The sequence below is a fragment of the Triplophysa rosa genome, linkage group LG10, assembly GCF_024868665.1.
Source record: "Triplophysa rosa linkage group LG10, Trosa_1v2, whole genome shotgun sequence".
Classification (NCBI taxonomy): Eukaryota; Metazoa; Chordata; class Actinopteri; order Cypriniformes; family Nemacheilidae; genus Triplophysa; species Triplophysa rosa.
The window spans coordinates 4744330-4769780 of record NC_079899.1 but is presented as its reverse complement, the minus strand read 5'-3'; the positions used below and the strand labels follow the sequence as shown (position 1 = coordinate 4769780).

The following is a 25451-nucleotide window of genomic DNA, read 5'->3' as shown; positions in this document are numbered from 1 at the left end:
AATGTGGGACAGGTAATATGTTTGTGTGGGACAACGTGTGGCATATTTTAAAGGTGGTGTGAAACTGTGATATAATAATGGAATGAAAACCATGAATATGTTTTTTTTATATTTTCCCTACCTTTCAGTTCGTAAAAGTAATTTGTCATTTAGTCCATTCCAACTACAATATAATTAAGGCACAAATAAAATGTTATGTAGCATAAAACAATTTCACTGGCGGTTTCAATTTAAGATTTACTGTCCCTTTAAATTTTGAGATCAGACCAGATATGGACGTATTATACTAATGTTGTAGACAGGATATTGTGAAAAATAATGAAAAAGAGTTCACCCTATCAGACTACCTGTACCCTAATGCTGATGTTTCTACAGTATCCTAATACTTTCCCCATTGAGTTTTCTATAACATTTACCATGCCAATGTAAGCAAACCTTAAGTCAATTAAAACATTTAAAGTACAATTAGAGCAAAAGTTTAATAATTTGCAGTGACTGAATTGTAAATCATAAAATTATCACACTCCTATCTCTTCTGACCTTTGATTATTACATATGATTTGAAGAACCATTTATGATAGAACCTTCTTACTTGTGAATTCATAAAAAAAAAATTTGTCTCAGAATCACAGATTTTTGTCAATCGGTGCCACTTCCAGGAAGAGTTGGAGGAAGATTGTAAGTTTATTTAAAACTCCTGGGAACAGCTTGAAGTGAATGAAGGGTATGTAAATCACAATGCTACTTAGTATGAAGAGAGTCACATAGAGGTACTCAATCTGAGGATCATCAATAATGGGTGCCAAAACCAGGAAGACAGCAGCCAACAACACCAAGATAGGGATAATAATGGGTACCTTTAAAGAAAATATGGAAAGTTAAAATTCTGTCAACATATTATTTTAAACCTAAAACTGCAATCTAAAAATTTGAAAATTTTGCCTCTGTATTCATATATAAAGAAAGGTGCATTTGGTGCAGTGTGAATGTACTCTAAGTCGCTTTGGATAAAAGCACCTGCCAAATGCACCTTTCATTTATTTATAAAAGACTGTAAAGTTGGGTCAACATGGATATTTTGAAAAATATATATCTAAGCAAAGTAAAATACATACACGTGGTCTGTAAAATATACATAATATATTACACATATGTAAACAGTCACATTTGTCAACATTTCTGTTGTAGTGCATGATACAGACCAGACACGCACTCTCTTGTTGCGTATTTCTAGAATATAACTATAAGACCCTCATCCACAAGCAAGCTAGGCACCAGGGTGTCTGTAGAACTACCCCCCAAATTGCAATTAACACCCAGATGCATAAACGTCTCGGTTACGACTGTAACCTCCATTCCCTGATGGAGGGAACGAGATGTTGTGTTGAAAGACAGACTGGGGGGTTTGACCTTGAGAATCTATCATCTCCGAGAGGAATTTATAACGCAAATGGGCTTTGGCGAATGGCACACGCACACCAGTCCCTGCCCCGTGCATACGGTATAAAAGGGAGGTGGCGGCGGCCATTCACTCACCCTTTGGGCTGAGGAACCTGAGAGACATCTCCCGGTCACTGCAGTGGGTCGGCGAAGTGTTGTGGCATGAAGACACAATGTCTCGTTCCCTCCATCAGGGAACGGAGGTTACAGTCGTAACCAAGACGTTCCCCTTCAGTCGGTCTCTCGATGTTGTTTTGAGAGACAGACTGGGGACCTACCTTTACACGCAACGGCGCTGAGCCGTATCACGACCTCCAGCAGAGCGACACTGACTAGACTAGCGAGTCACAAGTGAGCACTACTGCGAGACGTAATCTTCCAGTGGGATCAGTACTAGTAGCATACTGAGAGGCTTGTACCGATGGCCATCACGGGCAGTGGCGTTTGTCTCTATTAGCAAAACACCACACGGCGCCGTAAGAACACTGGGAAAACACTGCTCTCCTCGTTGAAGAGTGTGTTACGGAGGCCACATCCTACCACAAGGGGAGGTTACATGTGAAGACACCAACATGGTCTCACCAGTGGGGAGAACAACATGTGAGAATTTGTGTCAGCCCGAATGGGGGGACAGAACCCAGGTGGGGTAAACCACCAGAGGGGAGATCACAGGTTCACCGACAGGGGAACCAAGAGTGAGGAATTCTACATACGGAACGACCCTGCAGGGGAGTCACTACGTATGGGGCAACAGTCCTAGTATAGGGGGCAACAGTCCTAGTATAGGGGGCAACAGTCCTAGTATGGGGGGCAACAGTCCTAGTATGGGGACAACAGTCCTAGTATAGGGGGGCAACAATCCTAGTATGGGGGGCAACAGTCCTAGTATTCCAATTCCGTGGGTTCTCCCCGGCCATTCTCCGCGGGGCGTCCCCTTGCGAGAGAGCGCATTGGCTGTCTGGTTCAGGTTGCCCGGGATGAAGGTGGCTCGCAGGGACTTGGTCACCTGCTGACTCCGGAGGAAGAGGTGTCGGGCAAGTCGTGACATCTGCTGTGAGCGTATGCCGCCTTGGTTGATGTACGCCACGGCAGCCATGCTGTCCGACCGGTCCAACACGTGTTTGTCCTGCACAAGGGGCCGGAGCCTCCTGAGTTCCAAAAGGACAGCCAGCAACTCCAGACAGTTGATGTGCCACCGCAGCTGGGGACCCGTCCACTGCCCCGATACTGCGTGTGCCCATTGCACACTGCAGGGAGGCGTCTGTCGTGACCACGACGTGTCTCGAACCTGCCCGAGTGGAACCCCTGCTCGGAGAAGGGTCAGATCTGACCAGGGCTTGAGGGTGCGACGGCACTGAGGTGTTACCGTAATGCGCCTTGTGCCAGTGTGCCATGCCGACCAGGGAACACGACTCGGAAGCCAGTGCTGAAGCGGCCGCATGTGCATCAACCCGAGAGGGATTACCCCTGTCGAGGACACCATGTGCCCCAGGAGCCTCTGAAAATGTTTCAGCGGGACCGCTGGAGTGCGCCTGACAAATTTCAGACAGTTCAGCACCGACTGAGCACGCTTGCGCACGCTCGTTGAGATGCGCTGACATACGGACAGAGTCTACCTCCATACCGAGATAAGAGGAGCTCTGCGATGGGGAGAGCTTGCTCTTTTCTCGGTTGACCCAGACAGTCTAGGTGCCGGAGCACGAGGTCCCTGTGCGTACACAACATATCTCGCGAGTGTGCCAAGAAAAGCCAGTCATCGAGATAGTTGAGTATCCGCACACCTTGCTCCCTGAGAGGCGCTAAGGCAGTCTCTACGAGTTTGGTAAAAACCCGAGGAGACAGGGCCAGACCGCAGGGCAGGACCTTGTACTGATTAGCCCAGGAATGGCCGGTGTCGAGGGAGGATGGAGACGAGAAAGTACGCGTCCTTCAGGTCGATTGCCACAAACCAATCCTGGTGACGAACTAAGCCGAAGATGCGCCTCTGCGTCTGCATCCTATACGGCAGCTTGTGTAGGTGCTTGTTCAGGAGGCACAGATGCAGAATGGGGCGCAGCCCCCCACCTTCTGCTACCAAGATGCCTTAGCAACATAGGGCTGTATGGGAATGGAGCTCTCTCTCTTTCCATTTCAAGCCTTGTGGAGGAATATAAATGCACCAAAACAAGGTTAGAGATGACACTCAAAGAATCCTGTGATCCTATGTAAGAGATGCTGCTCCAACAGTAGCGACAGGAAGGAAATGGAACCCAATAACAGTGGTAGGAGATGCAAAGGCAGGCCTCAGACATAAGGATATCATGGGACAAGTGCAACATGGCAGAGGGGGACTTGGTTTGGCATCAACCACACCCCAAAAAAACAGCGTCACCTGGTAGTGGAGGAGGTTCGGCATCAAGAGGAAGCAAGTAGATGCGGCAGAGCGGCAGAGTTTTGGTAATGTGTAATGTTGTGCCATACGGGACCGGGGGCACTGAGCACAAATTAACGTGTGGGTAGTCGTGGCCTAATGGTAAGAGAGTCAGACTCGTGACCAGAAGGTTGCCGGTTCGAATCTCAGGGCCGGTGGGTAACGACTGTGGTGCCTTTGAGCTGCAGTGATAGCTGCCCACTGCTTCTGGTGTATATGTGTTCACGACTTGCAGTGCATGAGTTCACTACTCACTGGACGGGTTAAATACAGAGGTCACCATAGCTGACAAATAGGTCACTCTCAGAGGACAGGTCCAGTGGAGGATAATCAAAAACTGGCTTAGGCGGATGGACACAGCATGGGCTGCCAGATGACCTTGTAACAATGCGACACACACCCAGGTCTGATCAACCTGCGGTGGGCCTCCCTTGGCTGTGTGGGTGTCTTGTGATAAAGGGCCGAAACACCCAATGAGGCTGAAGTGCACAACTGACGATGTGTCGCATTGATGGGAACCATACAAAGGGCATTATCAGCAGCACCTCACCAAAATGCATCTTTCATCCAGGAAAATGAATGTCCTTGTGGGACACACAAGGAAAGCTAAGTATGCTATATATTTCTATAATCATTTATCCCCCAAACACAGAGGATGCCTACCCGATGAACCAGTGAAACCTCAGACCTCCTTTCCTCTATTCATATTCTTGACTGCTTCCCCCCTGTCATGCATAATGTGTGGGAAATGTCCTATTGGGCAATTCATCTGTGCTGAAATAGTGGTATAACACCTAGTCCTATTAAGCGAATCAGTTTGTGTCAGTAGTCCGGCTGCAGCATTCTGTACTAATTGTAAATGCGATAAATTACGTTGATTCAAAAAAGAAAACATGACATTACAATAGTCAAGACGGGAAGAAATAAAAACATGAATGATCTTCTTGGTGTCCTTAAAACTCAAAAACCGTCTCACTTTAGGAATATTTCTTAACTGATAAAAACAAGACTGAACCAACTTCTTGACATGAAACTCAAAGTTTAAATTAGTATCAAAATAAAGACCCACCTTTTTAATACCTCGTTATTATTTGTAAAAATCATCTTTAGAGCAAGCTCAACCTGTATCTTATTTGAGCTCAATGATGATAAGTACAACTGTAAGTCATCTGCATAACAGTGAACATACAATTTCAGCACATTGGAATACTTCATCCCCAACTGACACTACAAATGTCTTATTTAACAAATAAGACACAAACCAATCCAATGCTGTCCCCGAAACCCCGGCCCATGTATTTAATGTATTATTTAAAACAGAGTGGTCAATTGTATCAAAGGCTGCAGTCAAATCTAATAATACTAAAACTGAGCATTCACCTGCATGCTTCGCCATCAATAAATCATTAGTCACTTGTAAAAGAGCAGTTTCAATACTATAACCAGCTCTTAATAACCAATATTATTCTCATTAATGACTTTTAACAATTGCTTTGCTACTGTCTTTTCTATTATTTTTGCAATAAAAGGTATCTTATTAATAGGTCTATAATTATTAACAACTGCAGGATCTAGTGAAGGCTTCTTCAAGAGTGGTTGGACTGTAGCAATCTTTAGTTCATCTGGAACACATCCAGAAACAAGAGAACTATTCCCTATAGACCGTACAATAGGACCAATAGCACCAATCACTTCTTTAAACAGTCTTTTTGGAACAACATCTGTAAAACAACTAGAAGTTTTCAATTGTTGCACAATCTCAGAATTTTTTTACTTACTACTTACAAGATTATAATTTGGCTTCACAATACACGTATTAACTCCCTGGAGTACTTTGGATAATTCTAATGATGAATGGATGTGCTTTTTGGAGCTTAAAAAATACGATGCTAGTGCACTGGCATTACAAAGCTAAATAAATAAACAAAGAAGTTTTACTCTCTGTCTGTTTCCCGACTTGTTCTGTTGCAGATGACCAGACCAACAACAAGATGAGTAAGCTGGATACCTTCCAGGGGATTGTGCACACACTCAAGAGGGCTTTACCCCCACACCATCTTCTCACAGTCCCACAACCGTCAACATTGCTACTTCACCTCCTTTCATCGCCAGTACAATGGCAACTCCAGCTCCTTACTCTGGTCTAGTGGAGGATTGCAACAGATTCCTTATTCAATGCTTCCTGGCATTAGAAATGCAACCACACCAGTTGCCTACAGACAATGCAAAAATTGTCTTCATAACTGATCTGAATAACTAAATAACTGAATCGATCTGGGCACAAGCAGGACCGCCTGTGCAGTCGGTGACCAATTTCATGAATTCTTCTGTGAAGTCTTTGGCTGCTCAGCAGATGATGAAGCTGTAAGTTACCAACATTGCCATCTAAAACAAGGCAAGATGTCTATTCACGGGTATTCTCTCAAATTTCGCACCCTAGCTGCTGCCAGTGGTTGGAGTGACTAATCTCTCATGACAACGTATCATCAAAGACTCAACCCACAGCTCCGGTTACATCTTGCCATATGCAGTGACCAAATGGAGTTAGAAATGTTCATCCAGAGGTCTATCCAATACTATGTACATCCATACTAAGTCAGTACAATCCTAACCAACCAGAGTATCCTTCCACTCCTGCTCCAGAACCCAAAGATGATCCCATGCAGTTGGGCAACACACGTCTACCAACAGCTGAGCAGCAGAGGAGGCTGACCCAGGGTCTGTGTCTCTACCGTGGGGCTGCGGGACATGTTCTAACTACATGTCCTATTCGTCCACCTTGTCCTTTGGTGAGTTGTATCTATAATTCCACTGTAGATCAAATTCCTCTCACTACTTTGGTACAATTAGCTGTGGCTGATCAGTCTTTCACATTTGCAGCTCTTATCGACTCTGGTGTGTAAATGCAAAGTCTGTTATCAAGTCGGTCCCATCCTGGGTAGCCTGTGGCTCACTAAACATTAATTGGAAGACCGGGGAGATCCTGAAGTGGGGTCTCCTGAAGTAAAGTGTCTTCTGTCTGACCGGCCATGGGACTGTATGATCGAACTCAAGGAGGGTGAGCCTGTGCCCCATGGAAAACCTATCCATTACCCAAACCTAACCATCACAGAAGTGCTCAAACAGGGCTACATTTGTCCTACCAGATCCCCTGCTGCTTCCAGGTTACTTTGTGGCCAAGTAGGATGAAGGCTTGAGACACTGTATTGATTACCGCGCACTCAATAAAATCATTCTCGGTATCCACTCCCCCCAGCTGCATTAGAACAACTTAGAGGTGCTACCCTCTTTACCAAGTTGGACCTCCGCAGTGCTTACAATATTATCCAGATACGTGAGGGGGATGAATGTAAGACGGCCTTCGCTACACCTACCGGCTACTACTAGTTTCTAGTGATGCCCTATGGATTAGCCAACGCCCCCTCCGTATTCCAAGACTTTATGCACAAGGTCCTCTGTGACCTTCTTCACAGATTGGTTTTCATCTACATCAATGACATCCTCATATACTCCCGAGACCTGGCAGAACATCAGCATCACAGAGGTCCTTCAATGGCTAAGGAAAAACCAGCTGTTCCTCAAGGCCAAAAAATGCAGTTTTCACCAGTATTCTGTACAGTTCCTGGGGTATCATATTGACCACCGAGGCATCCAGACAGATGAGGGGTAGGTTACCGCTGTTCATAACTGGCTCAGCTGCTCCGTGAATTGCTGCTGGCAAGTGGTTATCTCCGTCAACCTCCGGATAATTTCCTCCATCGCAACGTCGGGGGGAGAGAACGGTAACCTGGGAACGCAAGGAAAGGTATTATGAGCTTCTGGTAATGTCTCGTCACTTCTACTGCGCCAGCATTCTCCATCAACTGTGGCGTGAGAAGCAACGAGACGTACACAGAACTGCAATAACCAACCCTGTAGGGTGCTTTATTTACAAGTGCAATGGTGAAGGGTGCAACAGCCAGTGAGGAAAGTTCAAATATCCTGGGTGTGCCTCTTCAGTGGGGTGCTCCGGGTGGTGTGGATAAGTGTAGCTCCGTGTCTTAGCGTGGTGGGTCTGCCAGTCATCTGACGCTTGTCTCTGCATGAAAGCGACGTTGATTGCGCTATGGGCGACTCGCCACACCCATCAACATGGACTCTTCATATAATCACATCACCTCACCCCACATACCATTGTCAGGTGTAGGTGTTGTTTTCAGTTGTACATGTTAGTTTGACCCAGTTGCATTACTTACCTGTTATTTACATGTATGTTTATACCTGTGATACATCTGTGAAGAATTCTGGTCAGGATTTAGAGCACATCACAGTAGAGAGACTGCTCTGATCAGAGTAACAAATGATTTGCTTTTGGCATCTGATCGTGGCTGCATCTCATTACTTGTGCTATTAGATCTTAGTGCCGCTTTTGACACCATTGACCACAGCATACTTTTACAAAGACTTGAAAATTATGTTGGCGTTAGTGGAATAATATTAGAAGGGTTTCGTTCATACCTTTCTAACTGTTTTCAGTTTGTAGCAATAAACAATGAGGTGCAAATCACTACTCCAGTACAGCGTGCCACAGGATTCAGTCTTGGGGTCTCTGCTCTTCGAACTGTACATGCTATCTCTAGGAGGTATAATTAGGTGACAAGGAGTAAGTTTTCACTTCTATGCTGATGATACTCAACTCTACATTTCCTTGAGGCCTCACGAAACACAGCAGTTCACCAGAATAATGGAATGTATAGTTGATATAAAAACTGGATGACTAGCAACTTTTTATTGTTGAACTCAGACAAAACAGAAGTGTTACTTATTGGACCGAAAACTGCTATAAGTAACAACAAAGAATACTGTTTAACTATTGATGGATGCTCAATAAAACCCTCATCATCAGCTAGGAATTCGGGCATTCTATTCGATAGTAATCTGTAATTTGAGAACCATGTTGCCGACATCTGCAAAGCTGTGTTTAACCCAAATAAAAAAGTATGAGAATATTACCCCTGTCCTGTCAACATTGCATTGGTTACCTATTAAGCAACATATTAATTTTAAAATCTTACTGACTACCTTTAAGGCACTACACGCTTTAGCTCTATGGCCCGAGTGAGCTTCTGCTAATATACAGTGCCTCACGTTCACTACACTCTTTGGGCTCTGGACAGTTGGTAATACCTGGAGTTTCAAATTCAAGTGCAGGTGGTAGATCCTTTTCCTACATAGCACCCAAACTCTGGAACATTCTTCTGAATAATGTGCGGGAGGCAGACACGCTCTGTTATTTTAAATCTAGATTAAAGACGCATCTCTTCAACCTTGCATACCTACAATATGCAAATATTGCAAATATGTAATATATTGCAATATACAATATGCAAATATTGCATACTGTGGTATGCGTACCACTAGTGGTACTTGAAGAGACCCCGGTGGTACGTGACACAACAGAAAACTTGAAATGTTAATTTACATTTTGTGTTTTAAATACAATTTAAAATGTTTAAAAAATGATTGATAAATACGGAATACATCTCATATAGCCAATGTGTATTTTTATACAGTTGTATTAATTATCTTTTATTTATGATTGGTTGATGTAACTAAGGCACATGACAGACAGCTCCAACACAGAGCGGGAGCAGACAGACGCTTGTGAGTCCCTCTCCCTCTTCGGACGTGCTGCATGCAAATTAAGTTTCTTATGTATTCCCGCATTTGAACCACTGTTTAGAGCTGTTGTTATTGGTGTAAAGTTCTAATTCAACACGTGTCTGCATCCACTCGAGGTTAAATCAATGAAGCGCGTTGTGATTTAGTTTTGATGCGCCGTTTTGACAAAAGCCGCTGCAGTAAAGTGTACGTCTCTGTTTGTTATATACTGTATACAGCTGTTCTCTTGATGTTTAAGTATACGTGTATGTATTTATCTTCTGTGTTAAATATTCTTTCCACATAGTTTGTCTTTAATATAATTTGTAGTCTTTCTGCAAGTCCCCACAAAGTTAATAAATCCCCCATAAGTCATTTACAGAGCCCTGTTTACAGTGCCCTATAGAAAAGTGTTTTGTGTCCACTATTACTGCTGACTAACTTAAAAAACATGAAAAAAACACGTTCTTTAGTTTGAAAACAGCTGGTAAATTAAAAAAGTGTCTGTATTATTAATAATACATTAGAATTGGAGGACGAGGTGTAAAGATAAACATTCACAGCTCTACTCTTAATTTGAGTGTTTATTCATGTCATTTTCTATATTCAATAGGTGGTACATGGAACAACTAATTTTATAAAAGATGTTACTTGATCTAAAAAGTTTGAGAACCAATGCTCTAAGGGATTATTACGCTATATTATTTAGATTAACCGGAACCAGGAACACTTCCTATAGCAACTGATGCGCTTGTATTCTGCTCTCAGTTGTCTTTTCTCATTGTTGTGAGGTCCGTAACCAGTCCAGATGGTGGAGCTGAAAGAGGGAGGCGACGACCTGACATATTCCCGCTACACAACAAAATTGCAACTGCAATTAGCTATGTTTATATTATTATTTTTTGTTTACTTAGCCTAGTTGGGCAAGCACTGTCGAGCTTGTAGAGATGCAGCAGCAGTGCTAGAGAAGAACTGGTTCCCCTGGCTGGGGCTGGGTTCTCCCAAGTTTTTTTTCTCCACTGGAATTTTGGGTTCCACTTCAGTGGGTCTCTCAACGCTGTGTTAAATAAAATTCCTCATCTCCAAGAGGAACTTAAAACGCCAATGGGCTTTGGCGAATGGTACACGCACGCCAGTCCCCGCCCCGTGCATACGGGTATAAAAGGGAGGTGAGTTCGGCCATTCACTCATCCTTTGTTCTTCAGAACCTGCATAAAGGTACATGTCAAGCGATTCTTCTCTCAGAGAATTCTCCTTCAGACTGCTGGATTTACGACACGAAGCAGCGGATTTCTCCCTCTCGGTAGCCTACTTCCCCTGGCGTCTCGGCAGTGAGCCGCAGATATTTCTAAAAGAGCAAATGTCTTCGGGGATGTCTCGCAGCTGTGTTCTTGGGTATGACAGACTCATCTCCAAGTCCGACGGGCACGACACCTGTATTGCATGTTGGGGTTCCAGCATGCAGTGGCAGGGCTCGTCGATTAAGGTGTTGTGGTCACGGTCGGCTACATTCTCCGGAATGTAGCCGCAACCCCATCTGATTCCCGAGCAAGTTTGACTGCCGCTTCGGCGAGCGGCGGGGTTGATTCCCGTGGATGTCACTCCGCCAGTTTCGGCTCGTGGACCATCCTTGTCCCAGCACGCTCACCTGGCTCGTCCCCGATGGGCGGCGGTGTACCGTCCCATAGCGGACAGACTCGACAACGTGATGGGGATGAACTTTCTGTCATAACGTCGGACAGCTACCTCCTGGTATCGGATGCGGAGACCCTATGGAGCTCCCGCCCCCGGGCGGTTGAGCCCGAGACGTGGCGACGCAGAGATGACGGCCGTGCTTGCCCGGACCTGGATGTGCATGAGGAGTTCACAAAGATGGGAACATGTTGTTCGCGGCGTGCTCCCGTCTGACGGGCTCAGGAGCTGTTACTTCCCTGGACGATGGGGCAGCTAAGGGATATGTCGACATCCCCCAGGTGGAAAGTGCAGTTGCGGTGCACCGCAGACACTTTCATAATGCTATGGCGACCCATCGGGACATAAGTCAAAGCGTTAAGATCTGGTTAATGGGAAGACTGACCCAGCTGCGCACCGCCCTCGCACGATGAAGGTCATGGTGGGTGCTCTGGGTCGGACGACGTCCACGATAGTGGTCCAAGGGAGACATCTGTGGCTCAACCTTGCGTAGTGATGCTCAGAAGGCACGCCTTCTAGATGCGCCCATCTCGCAAGAGGCGGCGGATCGAAGCGGGATGCTGCCTGCCATGTCCACCATCCAAGCCTTTTTAGGGCCGGGCACCCACTCTCTGCTAGTCTAGTCAGTGTCGCTCCACTTGAGGTCGTGATACGGCTCAGCGCCGTGGCGTGTAAAGGTAGGTCCCCAGTCTGTCTCTCCAAACAACATCGAGAGACCGACTGAAGGGGAACGTCTCGCTTACGACTGTAACCTCTGTTCCCTGATGGAGGGAATGAGACGTTGTGTCTTCATGCCACAATGCTTCGCCGACCCGCTGCAGTGACCGGGAGATGTCTCTCAGGTTCCTCAGCCCAAAGGGTGAGTGAATAACCGACGCTACATCTGAGGAGTTGTGACATCTGCCGTGAGAGAATGCCACCCTGGCGGTTGATGTACCGCACGGCAGCCGTGCTGTCCAAGCGGAGCAGCACGTGCTTACCCTGAATGAGGGGAAGGAACCTATTCAGAGCAAGCCAAGTGGCCAGCAACTCTAAACAGTTGATATGCCACTGAAGGCGGGGGCCCATCTAACGACCCGACACTGCATGCCTGTTGCACACGGGGGCAGGGAGGCGTCTGTCCTCAGCACAACGCGCCTCGAGACCTGCCCAATCGGGACTCCAGCCTGGAGAAAGGACACGTCTGTCCAAGGGGCTAGGGTGCGATGGCAGTGAGGCGTGATGGAGATACGCCTCGTGCTGGTGGGCCACGCTCGCCAGGGAACGCGACTCTGCAGTCAATGCTGAAGTGGTCTCATATGCATCAACTCGAGCGGCACGACTGCTGTTGAGGATCCCATATGCCCCAGCAGCCTCTGAAAAAGTTTCAGTGGGACCGCTGATTGCCGCCTGAAGAGTGTCAGGAAGTGCAGCATTGACTGGGCGAGCTCGTTGGTAAGGCACGCCAACATGGTGACAGAATCTAGTTCTATACCGAGATAAGAGATTCTCTGCGCTGGGGAGAGCTTGCTCTTGTCCCAGTTGACCCGCAGGCCCAGTCGGTCGAGGTGCCAGAGCACGAGATTCCTGTGCGTACACAACAGATCTCGCAAGTGAGCCAAGATGAGCCAGTCGTCGAGATAGTTGAGAGTTTCTTCACCGCTGAGAACTGTTGTTAAAAAATCATCAACGTTGTCACTAAACAGCTCGCCTTGCACGATGGGCGCATCGAGAAAGCAACACCTTCGTGTTTCTCCTGGACCACCAGAGTGGACATCGTACGACTCGGCGCAGTTCCTGCATGACAGCTGGGTCATGTCTTCCCTTGTCCAATTGCTTCACTGCCTTGGCTTGCAGGATAGCCATGGCGTGAAGAGCAGAGGCAGCTTGACCACAGCCGTGTAAGCCTTTGACACGAGTGTCGAAGAACTTACATGCCTTGGAAGGGAGCCTTACCTGACCCCTCTGCTGGCACAGATGTACCGCGAGGGCACTCTCGACCTGGGGTACGTCGACATATCTCTTAGCTGCCCTTATGTCAAGGGACGTTAGGGCGACGGAGCTCGTTTGACATGAACATGCCGAGAAGGGGGCATTCCAGGTCTTGGTGAGCTCCTCATGCACCTCCGGCAATCAAGCCGCAAGCGATGTGGGGAAGGCGGTGCGGGCAAGCTGGTTTGAGGTCCATGGGAGTCCCCAGATCACCATCGCCATTTGTCGCTGTGTATGGCTTGGCTGTCGCTGTGTATGGCTTGGCTGTCGCTGTGTATGGCTTGGCAGCCGCTGCGGAACGGGAGGCAGATGATGTCATGGCTGCATCCAAAGACAACGCAGCCACCCATGACCACAATACCTTGATTGACATATGCTCGCAGTGCGGGCGTGTCGTATCAATGAACGCTACTTCTGCATGCTGCCCAGCATGTGATGCAGGTATTGTTCCCGTCGGCTTTGATGACGAGGCGGCCACATCCAAGATTACAGTGGCAAGACATGCCTGCCGACGTGCACGCTGTAGGAAATTTCAGCTCTTTTAGGAAATTTGCTCTAATAGACACCTAGGTCTGCTACCGAAACACCAAGGGGAAGTTGCACACAAAACGACGAGTCCGCTGCTCTGCGTCGTAGAAAGTCCAGTAGGGAGATCAGAGAGATAAAGCTCAGCTTTTAATGCCTCGCAGGTTCCGAAGAACAAAAGGTGAATGAATGGGCACGCCATCTTCCTTTTATACCCATATTCAGGGGGCGGAGACTGGCATACCATGCCATTCGCCAAGATCATTGGCCTTTTAAACGTACAATCAGAGATGATAGGTTCTCAAGTTGAAACCCCATTCTGTCTCGACACAGCGTCGAGAGACCGACAGAAAGTGAACTAGAAATACAACAAAATATCTATCAGGACAAGAACCAGATTAACCCAATATAATGACACACAAAGGACAAATTAAACACTAGGGATGTACTGTATATACATGGGATTACAAGATGGCAAACAAGGAACACCTGACAATAATTAACACTCAACCAAGTATCAAAGAAACTACAAAGAACTACAAAATGACAAACAGGAACTCAGGAAAACAAACTAAAAATCATGATCCTGTCCATATATATTTCACTTAGCACTTCTGAAAGGCTTGACCCAGTAATTGCTATTTTCTCTTAAATTCACATTTCTGTACAGATTTTTTCACCAAACCTGTTCTTACTGCATGCATCTACAAAACTTGACATATACAGCACATGTTGCATTTATTTATTTTTTATGATTTGAGTCCTTTTGAAGGTGATCACATTCCCATTAATCAAAGAAAGCCATGGGGGGTTTAATGCCACAATGGTGAGTTAATAATGAAAAAATATATAAATTCTGGATGAATTATAACCATCTTACCGTAACTGCCCGAGGAAGTTCAGGTTTCTTGATTTTTAAATACAGAAGTCCCGATAATGTAACTCCATAGAAAAACCAGGCAGTGAAACTAAAACACAAATAAAAATGTCAAGATTATTAGCTATTTAACAAAAGTCTCAGTCCAAATTACATTAATGATGTGTTTGTATTTTTTTGTGATTTATTACTGAAGTTCTTACATTTTTTTAAATAACCCCTACAAATCTGGGGGCGGATTCACAAAAGAAAAATTATAGGAACTTCGTAAGAATGTTCCTAATGTTCGAAGCAGGTGGATTCTCAAACATTTCTTAAGAAGTTCTCATACATTTTTTTGAGATCATCTTTATTTTTTTGTAAAAATAAATGACATATGATTTGTCAATGATCACACTTGCCTGCTCGTGTGGTAACTGTTTTGTTATATTCATCCTTACAATAAACTTCATTTGTGTAACAAGCGCTTCACATTCTTATATTAGCGTGTGATGTGTTAAACGGCATTTACGATTGCATTTTAGCTAAAATGTTACAAGCGTTACAAAATTACATTTATTGCTATACTCGTAATTGTGTTATTGGGTCAAAATATTTGTGACCCACTCAAGTCGCTTTGTCCCAAAATAAATGTCAAAAGCAATCAGTTTTTAAAAAGCTAAAGTAAGGGAGCTAGACCTTATCGTTATTGTATCAACACAAAAATTCCTTGAGAAAAAATTTAAGAACTGTCTTAACGGAGTCATAGAGATCGCGATCATTTCCATTAGTTATGCTTTATAAGTTCAGAGCCGAGTTGAATAATAAAACCAGCAGATGGACCAGGAGACATTTGCAAGCAAGACTTCAGAGGACATAGAAGTGTTTTTAGAGGTATGTAAACACACAGTATATCAGTGTATTACACAGAACAGCTTTCACAGCAAAAAAAATGTAACCTGGATGTCCTCAGTGAGTCAGATGGTTGATGTCTATGTAAAATTTGTTGCTCATTGGTACATCCCAAAACACAACATTTGTAATGCCTCTCACAGACATCGTACAATCATACCAATGCTACAGTGAGGCTGGTTTTTACACACACTATACGGAGACATTAGTGGTCAAACACCTGATAAAGGTGAATTTGTTTTTGTTTTTGAATTAAAAAGTAATCTAGATATGCACCACTAGGCACCTACACATTGTTCACCACACATCTTTTCCCCTGAATGTTGAACTCATCTAAATTCTAATTTAACACACAAGCATTTAAGATGCCTCATCAAGTATCCATGAAATAATAAGTAGTGAAGCTATATTACCATTATCTTTTTAAATTACTAATTTGTAGTTTATTGGTTTACTCAGATACACATTCAGAAATACATTTCAGGTTATAACTCAATATTTGATTATTAAAGAAAAAAAAAATGTAGTCACTGTACCTGAAGAAGTTGATTATGCCCTGAAAATCCCCGGGAATGAGCACAATAAGAGATATGATTGTGGTGAAAATGAGTGCTGGAGAAGGAGTGAGCCGCTTCATGTGAGCCATTGCCAGAATGTCTGGCTGTAAGAGAGAACAATTAAGGGATTGCAGAGTTTGAAATTTAAACTGATATAAATACTGTCATCAACACTATGGGTGGGTTGCACCAACAAGGATTAAATCTAGATTTTATTCAAGATTTATTTCATCAGTCTGTTGCACCAACCTTTTGACCTTGTTTAAAATAATTCAGGGTTACATTTAAACCATTATTTTCATCCTGTATACAATTTGACTGTCATGGGGAGCACAGACAGAGATCCCAGATGCAGACAAATGTGAAGAAAACAAGGACTTAAATTATAAAACACAAAGCAAAAAACCCACGGGGGTGGGGGGGTGGCGTGGGGGGGTAAAACAACAAAGACAGAGGGATAATAATCACAGACTTAACAGGAACGTCGACGAACTATACTAGACTAAAGACAACACTCCAGGTGAATGAGATCAATTACATCACGTAGCCATTCATCAAAAGATGGAGGAAGATACGCCGTCTAGCCAATAATGTTGAAAAAGCAAGCGCATTTGCATAACATCCAGGTAATCCTGTGACCTTTGGAGAAAATCCAAAAAATGCAACCAAAGGACAAGGTTCAATCTGTTTCCTTGTCACAGAAGAAAAACATTTAAAAACTGATATCCAAAAATTAGTTATGGATGGGAATAACCAAAACATATGTATTAAGTCTGCAGGGGCTTGATGGCAACATTCAACGTCCTCCCAAAACCTCACTCTTGTCAAGTAAATTCGACGAATAAATTTTAATTGGATAAGACTATGCCATGCACAAATAGAGGAGGTATGGACACGGGATAATATCCAGGTCTCATTTTCAATTGTGAGGCAGAGATCTGGGCCCATATTCTTAAAGCTTCTTAGAATCCTCTAAGAAAGCTCTTAATTTATCTTAAAAACTTCTACATAGGAGTCTTGGCTTAAAATCAATTAAGGAGCAATCTGAGAGCAACTCTGAACAAGGAAAAGACAAAAACTTTTATCTTAGTGAGGAGGCGGGGCTGACCCCGTTGCTATGTATGACACAGTCTTTTAAAGACTGTAATTGGTTGGTTGGCCAAGAAGGAAAAAAGAGCGCTTTTAAGTATAGGGTCATTAGTTCGAAATTGCACATGTATTTTTTCCTGTTTTACCGTACGCACAGGCACACACACGCATGCACACACACGCATACACACGCACGCACGCACGCACGCACTATATATACAGTATATATATATATATTCTTTTTTTTTTATTTACCATGCTGTTAATGTCGACGTATTTGATAAAAAAGGAACAGTGACACAATAAGTTTCTGTAAGTGCTGTAATTGTTTGTGTGATCACTGGTTGTGACAGAACCAAATCATCTCTGCTGCATAGCTGCATTTCTCCAGTTGCTAAATATGTTAATGTATTTCTTCTATTTCTGGCGCTATGGCATTTCTGCGCTGTCTTGGAGATGTTAGCGTGTCTCTAATATGATCGGTCACAAACATGAACCCTGCACGGTCTAATGTGTTGTGTCCTATTAACTCACTGTCATTCAATTCAATGTAATTTTATTTTATAGCGCTTTTACAATTTGCATTGCATCAAAGCAGCTATAAAAGAAAACCAAAACCAAGATAATCAAAAGTTGAACACACACACACAAACAAAAAACAATATAAATAAAAAATATGATAAACCTTAAAAGTATGGAAATTGTCATGCATTGCAACACATTTCTTCTCACTTTTCGTGTTTCGTCCATTTTCTCTGCTGCTAAAGAAACCCTTAAGTCTATTAAAAGTCCTCCTCGCTACTCCTAAAATGTTTGACCTTAAGAGCTCTTTTAAGGGTTAAGACACTTTATGAATACATTTTTTCTTTACTAGGATATTTTCTATAATTGTAAGGGGAAACGGCCACATTTCTAAGAATTTTTTAAGAATTTGTCACTAGGAGCAACTCTTTGTGCAAAGATTTTTCATGAATACGGGCCCTGATTCCCACTGTTGCTTAATAAAAGAGAGAGAGGAAGTAGAAATAGAGGATATCAACCTGTATAAAGTAGACAATACACCCTTTTTATCTAGGGATACTTCAAGAATATGGTCTAGATGGGTTTCAGGTGGAGGATTCGGGAAGTTGGGGAATGAGTTTTTAACGAAGTTTCTAAACTGCAAGTATCTAAAAAATGAACATTAGGAAGGGCGAATTTTTTAATTAGCTGAGCAAAGCTGGGAAAAATATTATCAATCTAAATATCTTTAACAGCCGAGATACCTGCTCTCTGCCAAATATTAAATGCCTTATCCGTAATTGAGGGGGGGGGATACAGGATTACGGTTAATAGGTGAAACCAATGGCAAACGTTGAAGACCGAAATGGGTCCGAAATTGGGACCAAATTCGAAGTGATTGCCGGACAACGGAAGTACCGTAAGGAATACATGAGACAGCAGGAAGAGGTCCACACAGGAGTGCGGCCGGTGATGCTGAGGAGCAAGAGCCTTCCTCAATACTGACCCAAGCTGGGACCCAATCACAGAGCCCAAAGTGACTCTGGAACCAGAATAGAGTAGAATGAATATTCGCCGCCCAGTAATAATAAAGAAAATTAGGGAGTGCAAGCCCGCCTTCAGCCTTTGGTTTCTGAAGTATTTCCCTCCATATTCTGGCTGTTTTTTTATTCCAGTTTTTTATTTATTTAAAGTCTTAAAGAAAGATTTGGGAATAAAAATCGGAACACACTGAAACAGATACAGACATTTGGGAAGAACGTTCATCTTTACTGAGTTCAATCGTCCAGCCAGGGAGATGGGGAGAGCCGACCAGTCAGCAAAATCATTCTGGACTCATTGGAGGAGAGGGGAGAAGTTAGCTTTGAATAGATCTAAGCATTTACGAGTTGTAGTTATTCCTAAATATTTAAAACTATGAGGGCTTACCTTAAACATTGAAGTGAGCACATTCAGTTAATGTTTGTTATCTGTTCGCTTGAGATCCACATTTTAAAGTTAGCCTTTTAACCCTTGTGTTGTGTTCATATTTTTGTTACTCAGTCAGTGTTGGTGTACTCCGGGGTGGAAAGCAACTTCATTGACAAGGACACAGCTCGGAAGTCGGCCATCCCTGCCATCCCGCTCTCCATGACCACCCCTGCCTGGACGCTAGCAGGTCGCCCTCTCACCAACATCAGCCATATCACCTCTCACGTAAGCCACTTTCTTTCCGGTAACCACAGTGAGCGAATTGAGCTGTACATCCTCAGGTCCCCCAAATACTCCCATCCTATTAGGGCATCCCTGGTTGATACAGCACAATCCTCATGTGGACTGGACTAAATATTCTGTGTTGGCTTGGAGTCTGTACTGTCATGTGTCTTGTCTTGGTCCTGCCCCCTCTCCTGTCTCTCTGTCTCCTGTTTTGAAGGTGGAGTCTGCCGGTCTGGCTGGGGTGCCGGCGGAGTATCACTACCTTCGAGCTGTGTTCAGTAAGTCATGAGCCATTGCTCTACCTCCGCATCGCCGCTACGACTGCGCCATCGACCTTCTACCAGGCGACCTTTTCCCTATCTGCTCCTGAAAGTGAGGCAATGGACACATACATTCTTGAATTGCTTCAAGCCGGGCTCATTCACCACTCCTCCTCACCTGTCGGCGCAGGATTCTTCTTTGTACAGAAGAATGACGGGTCTCTGCATCCCTGTATTGATTACCAAGATTTCAATGACAAAAAACAGATTATTTAAGGTAAATAACATTACCTTTAATGTTATCTGCCTTTGAATTCGTGCAGGGAGACCGGGTATTTACCAAACTAGACCTCCGCAACACCTACCATCTTAGCCACCAGCGTATCCGTGCGGGGATGAATGGAAGACGGTGTTTAACACACCCATGGGACACTATGAGTATTTGGTATTTCCTTTCGGGCTGAACAATGCTCCCGCTGTCTTCCAGAGCCTTGTCAATGCCGTGATGGGTGACATGCGTAATCGTTTTGTCTTTGTGTATCTGGACAATACAGTATATTAATATTTTCTCCCTCTCTCCAGGAACACACCAGGCACGTCAGACAGGTCCTTGTTAAGGCGGAGAAGTGCGAGTTCCATACCATGTCAGTTACGTTCCTTGGCCATGTTTTGTCCCCAGAAGGCATTAAACCCGATCCAGCTTATTCTAGATCTTTCCAATGCCTTTGGATCAGTGCCAAATAAGCTGCTGTGGACAGCCTTTGACTTCTTCCATATTCCAGAGCAGGTAACAAAGCTGATTTAGGCATTTTTTCAGGATCTCCAATTCTGTATTACCACACAGGATTGTTCCACCACTTGGCAACAGCTGGTGGTTGGCATAATGGCAGGTTGCACAATTTCACCACTGGCTTTCACAATGGCAATGGAAATAATTATCCGGGCATCGCGTTGGGTGGTTGGAGGAGAACATTTGAAAAATGGGTTGCGCCTACCTCCAATCAGGGCATACATGGATAACATGACAACCATCACAACAACCAAAGCATGTACAAAGTGGCTGCTGGATAAGCTCCAGGAGAACATTAGTTGGGCACAAATGGAGTTCAAACCCAGCAAATCCCGCAGCATTTCTATCGTCAAGGGGCAGCTTACCAACGACAAGTTCTGTATAAAGGTCAAGCCCATACCAGCGGTCACGGACAAGCCCATCAAAAGCCTTGGACGGTGGTACACTGCAGACCTTAAAGACGCCGAACAGGTGAAACAACTCAGACAAGAGACAGTCAGTGGACATAAGAAAATCAATAATAAAGCTCTTCCTGGGAAGCTGAAACTCTGGTGCTTCCAATTTGGCTTGTTGCCATGCCTGATGTAGCCAATTTCAATGTATGAGCTCACGGTGTCTCACGCCAAGAACCTGGAGAGATTGGTGAGTACACAAGTGAGGAAATGGCTTGGGCTACCAACATTGTCACGAATGGAGCGTGGAGAGAAGAACCCAAGCGCAGGCAGGCAGTGGATGAAGGGGTTAACACGATCTTTATTCTTACAAAACAAAAACCCCACAATGGGGGAAAAACCGACAGTAACAGAATAAATAATACACCAACTTTGACAGGAAAAAATAAACTGGACTGGACTAAACTAACATAACACTTAACTAAACATAACTTGACAAACTAAACTAAACACTTACTAATACTGGACTGGGTTCTTTAAACAGCAAAACAGGATCACAGGAACACTGACAGGCACGATACACATACAATACACGAGCACAGGACAAAGAAACATGAGGGCATTTATAGGGAAGACAAACGAGGGATAACGACACGGGGCAGGTGTGGGTAATCAAACACTCAGGGAAAGATCACAAGGAAACGAGAGGAGCGGAGCCAATGACAAGACACTGGAGAGAACGTATATTATTGTCAAAAGGACAATAATATGTTTCTCTCTACACATAACCAAAGACTTTGTCATGGCTCTGCTACAGGACCAAGAAAAACATGACTAAGGAAGCAGAGCCATGACAAACATGCCTTAGCAACATAGCGCTTTACGGGAATGGATCTCTCTCCCTTCCCATTTCAAGCCTTGTGGAGGAATATAAATGCACCAAAACAAGGCTGGAGACGACGCTCAAAGAATCCTGTGATCCCTGTGTAAGACATGCTGCTCCAACAGTAGCGACAGGGAGGAAATGGAACCCAGCAACAGCGGTAGCAGATGGGAAGGCAGCCGTCAGACATAGGGACATCGTGGGACAAGTTCAATATGGCATAGAGGGACTTGGTTTGGCATTAACCACACCCACGTGGCGAAAAGCGACACCAAAGGAACAGCGTCACCGGGTGGTGGATGAGGTTCGGCGTCAAGAGGAAGCAAGTAGATGCCCCAGAGCGGTCTCTCAAGCCCAGCAAGGCTGCTGGATGGGGTGGGAAGGCATTTAATGGCGCAAAATCACTTGGAGTGAGCTGTGGAGTATGGAAACAAACAGGCTAAGTTTTATCATAAGAGCTACCTATTATGTGCTTTTCTGTAAAATGTGTATTTAATGTAATAAAGTTCTGTCAGGATGACTTTTGTCAAAAAATGATTGACAATCAGCATACAGTACAGTTTAGATTGGCGGTATGACAGTGAACAGAACAAACAGATGTCATTAGTTCTTAATTACTGAGATTCATAAAAAGTAATATCAGAAAATCAAGTCCTGATTTTAAATATGAGGTGGAGTTCGGGACGGAGGAGAGTAATTTGCTTCTGAGCAACGCAATAAGATGCTGATAGCTGAATGGAATTTTAAACGGAAGCTTAATTATTTCTATAGGTAGATGAGGATCAGCTGATGCGAGCTTGACTCACGTGACTTGCCTGAACTAACACTATACGCTTGATTTTTAAAAAGCTTATTAAAGCTACTTAGTTATTAAGCCCAAAGAGTGAATGTTTTCTCTTCTCGATTTATAAATAGACTTGTATCATATTGATTCTGGACTTTATATCTGATGTAAAACAATAGTTGTTAGTAAACTCTAGCCACAATTTGTCATGGTCAGTGAAGTGTCTTTTAAAAACAGTTCAAATACATTACTTTATATTTGTGGCAAGGGGGGCATGGTTCAGCGGGAGAGAGAGCTGGGATACGAGCGGTGAGTAAACGGGGCGAGTGCGAATGACAAACACCTGTGTCCCATTCTAGTAATTGGCGTGGGGAAGTATAAAGCCAGCGTAGAAGCAGAAGCCAGGAAGAGAGAGACCTGCGACTACTGCTGGAGCTGCAGAGACAGAAGCTGAGACGAGTTCGAGAATCTTCAAGTTACGAGACTGCTTGTTATTTTTGTCTATGTTTGGAAGCGCGTGTGGCGCAATGTCTTACGGAAAGAACCGTGTGCAACAGGCACGTGCAGGGGGGGGGGGGGGAGGAGGGTGCTTGAGCACCTGCCTCTTTGGCCCTTAATTTTGTGAAGGCCTGCTCAATCTAACTATTAGTAAAATTAATTAATAATAATTTAACCCTAAATAAATGACTCACGTGATGACCTTTCACCTGATGACCTCATCTGGGAGGACTCACGTTCAGACGCCTTCAATAGATTAGCGCATTTCCAGGATAGCCTACATTCTGTTCGCGGCTGCCGGGTAAGTAGTGTTTTCAGGGGAGCGGTGTGCATGTTTATTTATTAGTGTATTTATTATTATTATTATAAGTAGTAGTATTTCACTAGAACGCGTGAAGAGCATGCACGGCTGTTGTGTGTGTAGCCTGCTCTGAACCTAACTGATGTGATGTTAGCTGCAGCTAATGTTACTTCTACACAGCAATATATAAATGTGGCAGAAGGGGCGTGGTTCAGCGAAGTCTGCAGCGGGTGAAGAGATGAGCGGTGAGTGAGTGCGGCAAGCTGCCACGTCTCGATCTTACTACAGTGGTGCCGAAACCCGGGAGATGGAAGGAAGCAGGAGTGCCGCGGCCAGTGGAGTGAATCCGCAGACCTCGCCGTTTGCGGAAGTGATTACATCACTCGCGGTCCTCCACCGAGAGCAACACCAGGCCCGTTTACAGCTGCGGGAGGATCAGGATAGCCGATTCCAGGTTATCCTCCGGACCCAGCAAGAGGACCGCGAGATGTTCCGGAGCTGGATGCACCGGGAGATTCAGACAGGGGTCCACGCCGAGTGGACCACGCCGACTCACTTGCTGCTGCAAAAGATGGGTCCGCAAGATGATCCCGAGGCCTTCCTGGAGCTTTACGAGCAGACAGCCGAGACCAGCGGATGTCCGAATGATCAGTGGGCCCTGCGGCTGATACCACTTCTATCCGGTGAAGCCCAGGTGGCGGCGCAACAACTACCCCCGGAGAATCTCCTGGTGTATGCTGAGCTCAAGAAAGCCATCCTGCAGCGGGTCGGCCGGAGCCCAGAGCAACACCGCTAGCGATTTTGGTCGTTGGGGTTGGCGGAAACCGGTCGGCCCTTCCTGTTAGCTCAACAGCTCCGAGACTCCTGCCACAAATGGCTACTGGCTGAGGGAAGTGACGTTGGAACCATCATCGACAAGGTGGTACTGGAACAGTTCACGACATGCCTACCCCAGAGGACAGCGGGGTGGGTCTAGTGCCACCGACCGACGTCGCTGGACTCAGCCATCCAGTTGGCGGAGGACCACTTGGTCGCGTGCACTGGGATCGGGGAACCCTTACCTTCAGCATCTCTCTCCTCGCCACCTACCCGACCAGTTCCAGCTCCCCGGACCCGTCCACCCATACCAACAAAAGACCCTCTTCGCGGACGAGGGTGCTACGGAGCCGGACCGATCGAGGGAGAAGGAGCCATGCACGGAAGACCCATGGGACCGGAGATGGCCGGCTCCACACACTCCCCGGCTGCCTCACCCTCCCCACGCCAAGCCGCTGCCCCACTCCCTGCTGCCAGGGTGGCGGGAAGGCCTGGGCCGGCCTGTTTGCGCTGTGGGGACCCGGACCACTTCATAAATCGGTGCCCGATGATGGAAGTGGGAACCTTACTCCGGGTCCCCGACGCGCCACGGGCTGCCCCTGGTCCGGCTGGCCTGTACCAGATACCCGTGAGTATTGGGAGGGTACCTACCAGGCTTTGGTGGATTCAGGTTGTAACCAGACCTCCATCCACCAAAATCTGGTTCAGCCCGCGGCATTGGGTAAAAGCCACGAGGTTAAGGTGAGGTGTGTGCACGGGGATGTCGTGAAGTACCCGCTAATGGTACTGCCCATTAAATTTAGGGGGAAAAAGCATAGTGTAGAGGTGGCGGTTAGTCCTCACCTCAGACATCGGCTAATTCTGGGGACGAATTGGCCGGCCTTTTCTGAATTACTGGGGGTACTATGTGCGGATGTCTCTTGGGGGGAAAAGAAGCGAGGTTGAGTGCAGGTGGGCAGTACAGAACCGGCGGGGCCGGACTCAGGGGGCCACGTGAAATTGAGAGGTTAATCCTCTCGGATCGCGATGACTTCCCCCTGGAGCAGGCCCAGGATGCGACGATGAACGGCCCCTCTCCTACCTATATTTCGCTATAAAGAATAATCGGTTATATCGAGTCAAGACACTCAAATAAAGGAAGATATAACCCAGTTGTTGATTCCAAAGAACCGCCTGGAAAAGCATTCAGTCATAATCATAATAATCGGCTCATAATAATCCGATGGCAGGACATTTAGGTCAGGGCAATACACTAAGTCACATCATGGCCCGATTCTTTTGGCCAGGCATTCACGACAATGTGCGCAGGTGGTGCGCGTCTTGCCGTGAATGTCAGTTGGTAAACCCACCGGACACGCCAAAAGCGCCCTTGCGCCCGCTTCCATTGATGCAGGTCCCCTTCGAGAGAATTGGCATGGACCTCATCGGGCCATTAGAGC

At 45.3% G+C, this 25451-nt stretch overlaps 1 protein-coding gene across 1 annotated transcript in view; it reads right to left on the bottom strand.

The window, feature by feature from the left end:
* Positions 1 to 626: 626 nt before the first annotated feature.
* The window catches only part of zmp:0000001267 (b(0,+)-type amino acid transporter 1), a 30893-nt gene continuing 6068 nt past the window's right edge, over positions 627 to 25451 (bottom strand). The window contains exons 4-6 of the mRNA XM_057344039.1: positions 15983 to 16107; positions 14559 to 14646; positions 627 to 857 (exon numbers count right to left, since the gene is read on the bottom strand). Coding sequence (XP_057200022.1) covers positions 627 to 857; positions 14559 to 14646; positions 15983 to 16107 — 444 coding nt within the window. The remainder of the gene's footprint in view (positions 858 to 14558; positions 14647 to 15982; positions 16108 to 25451) is intronic.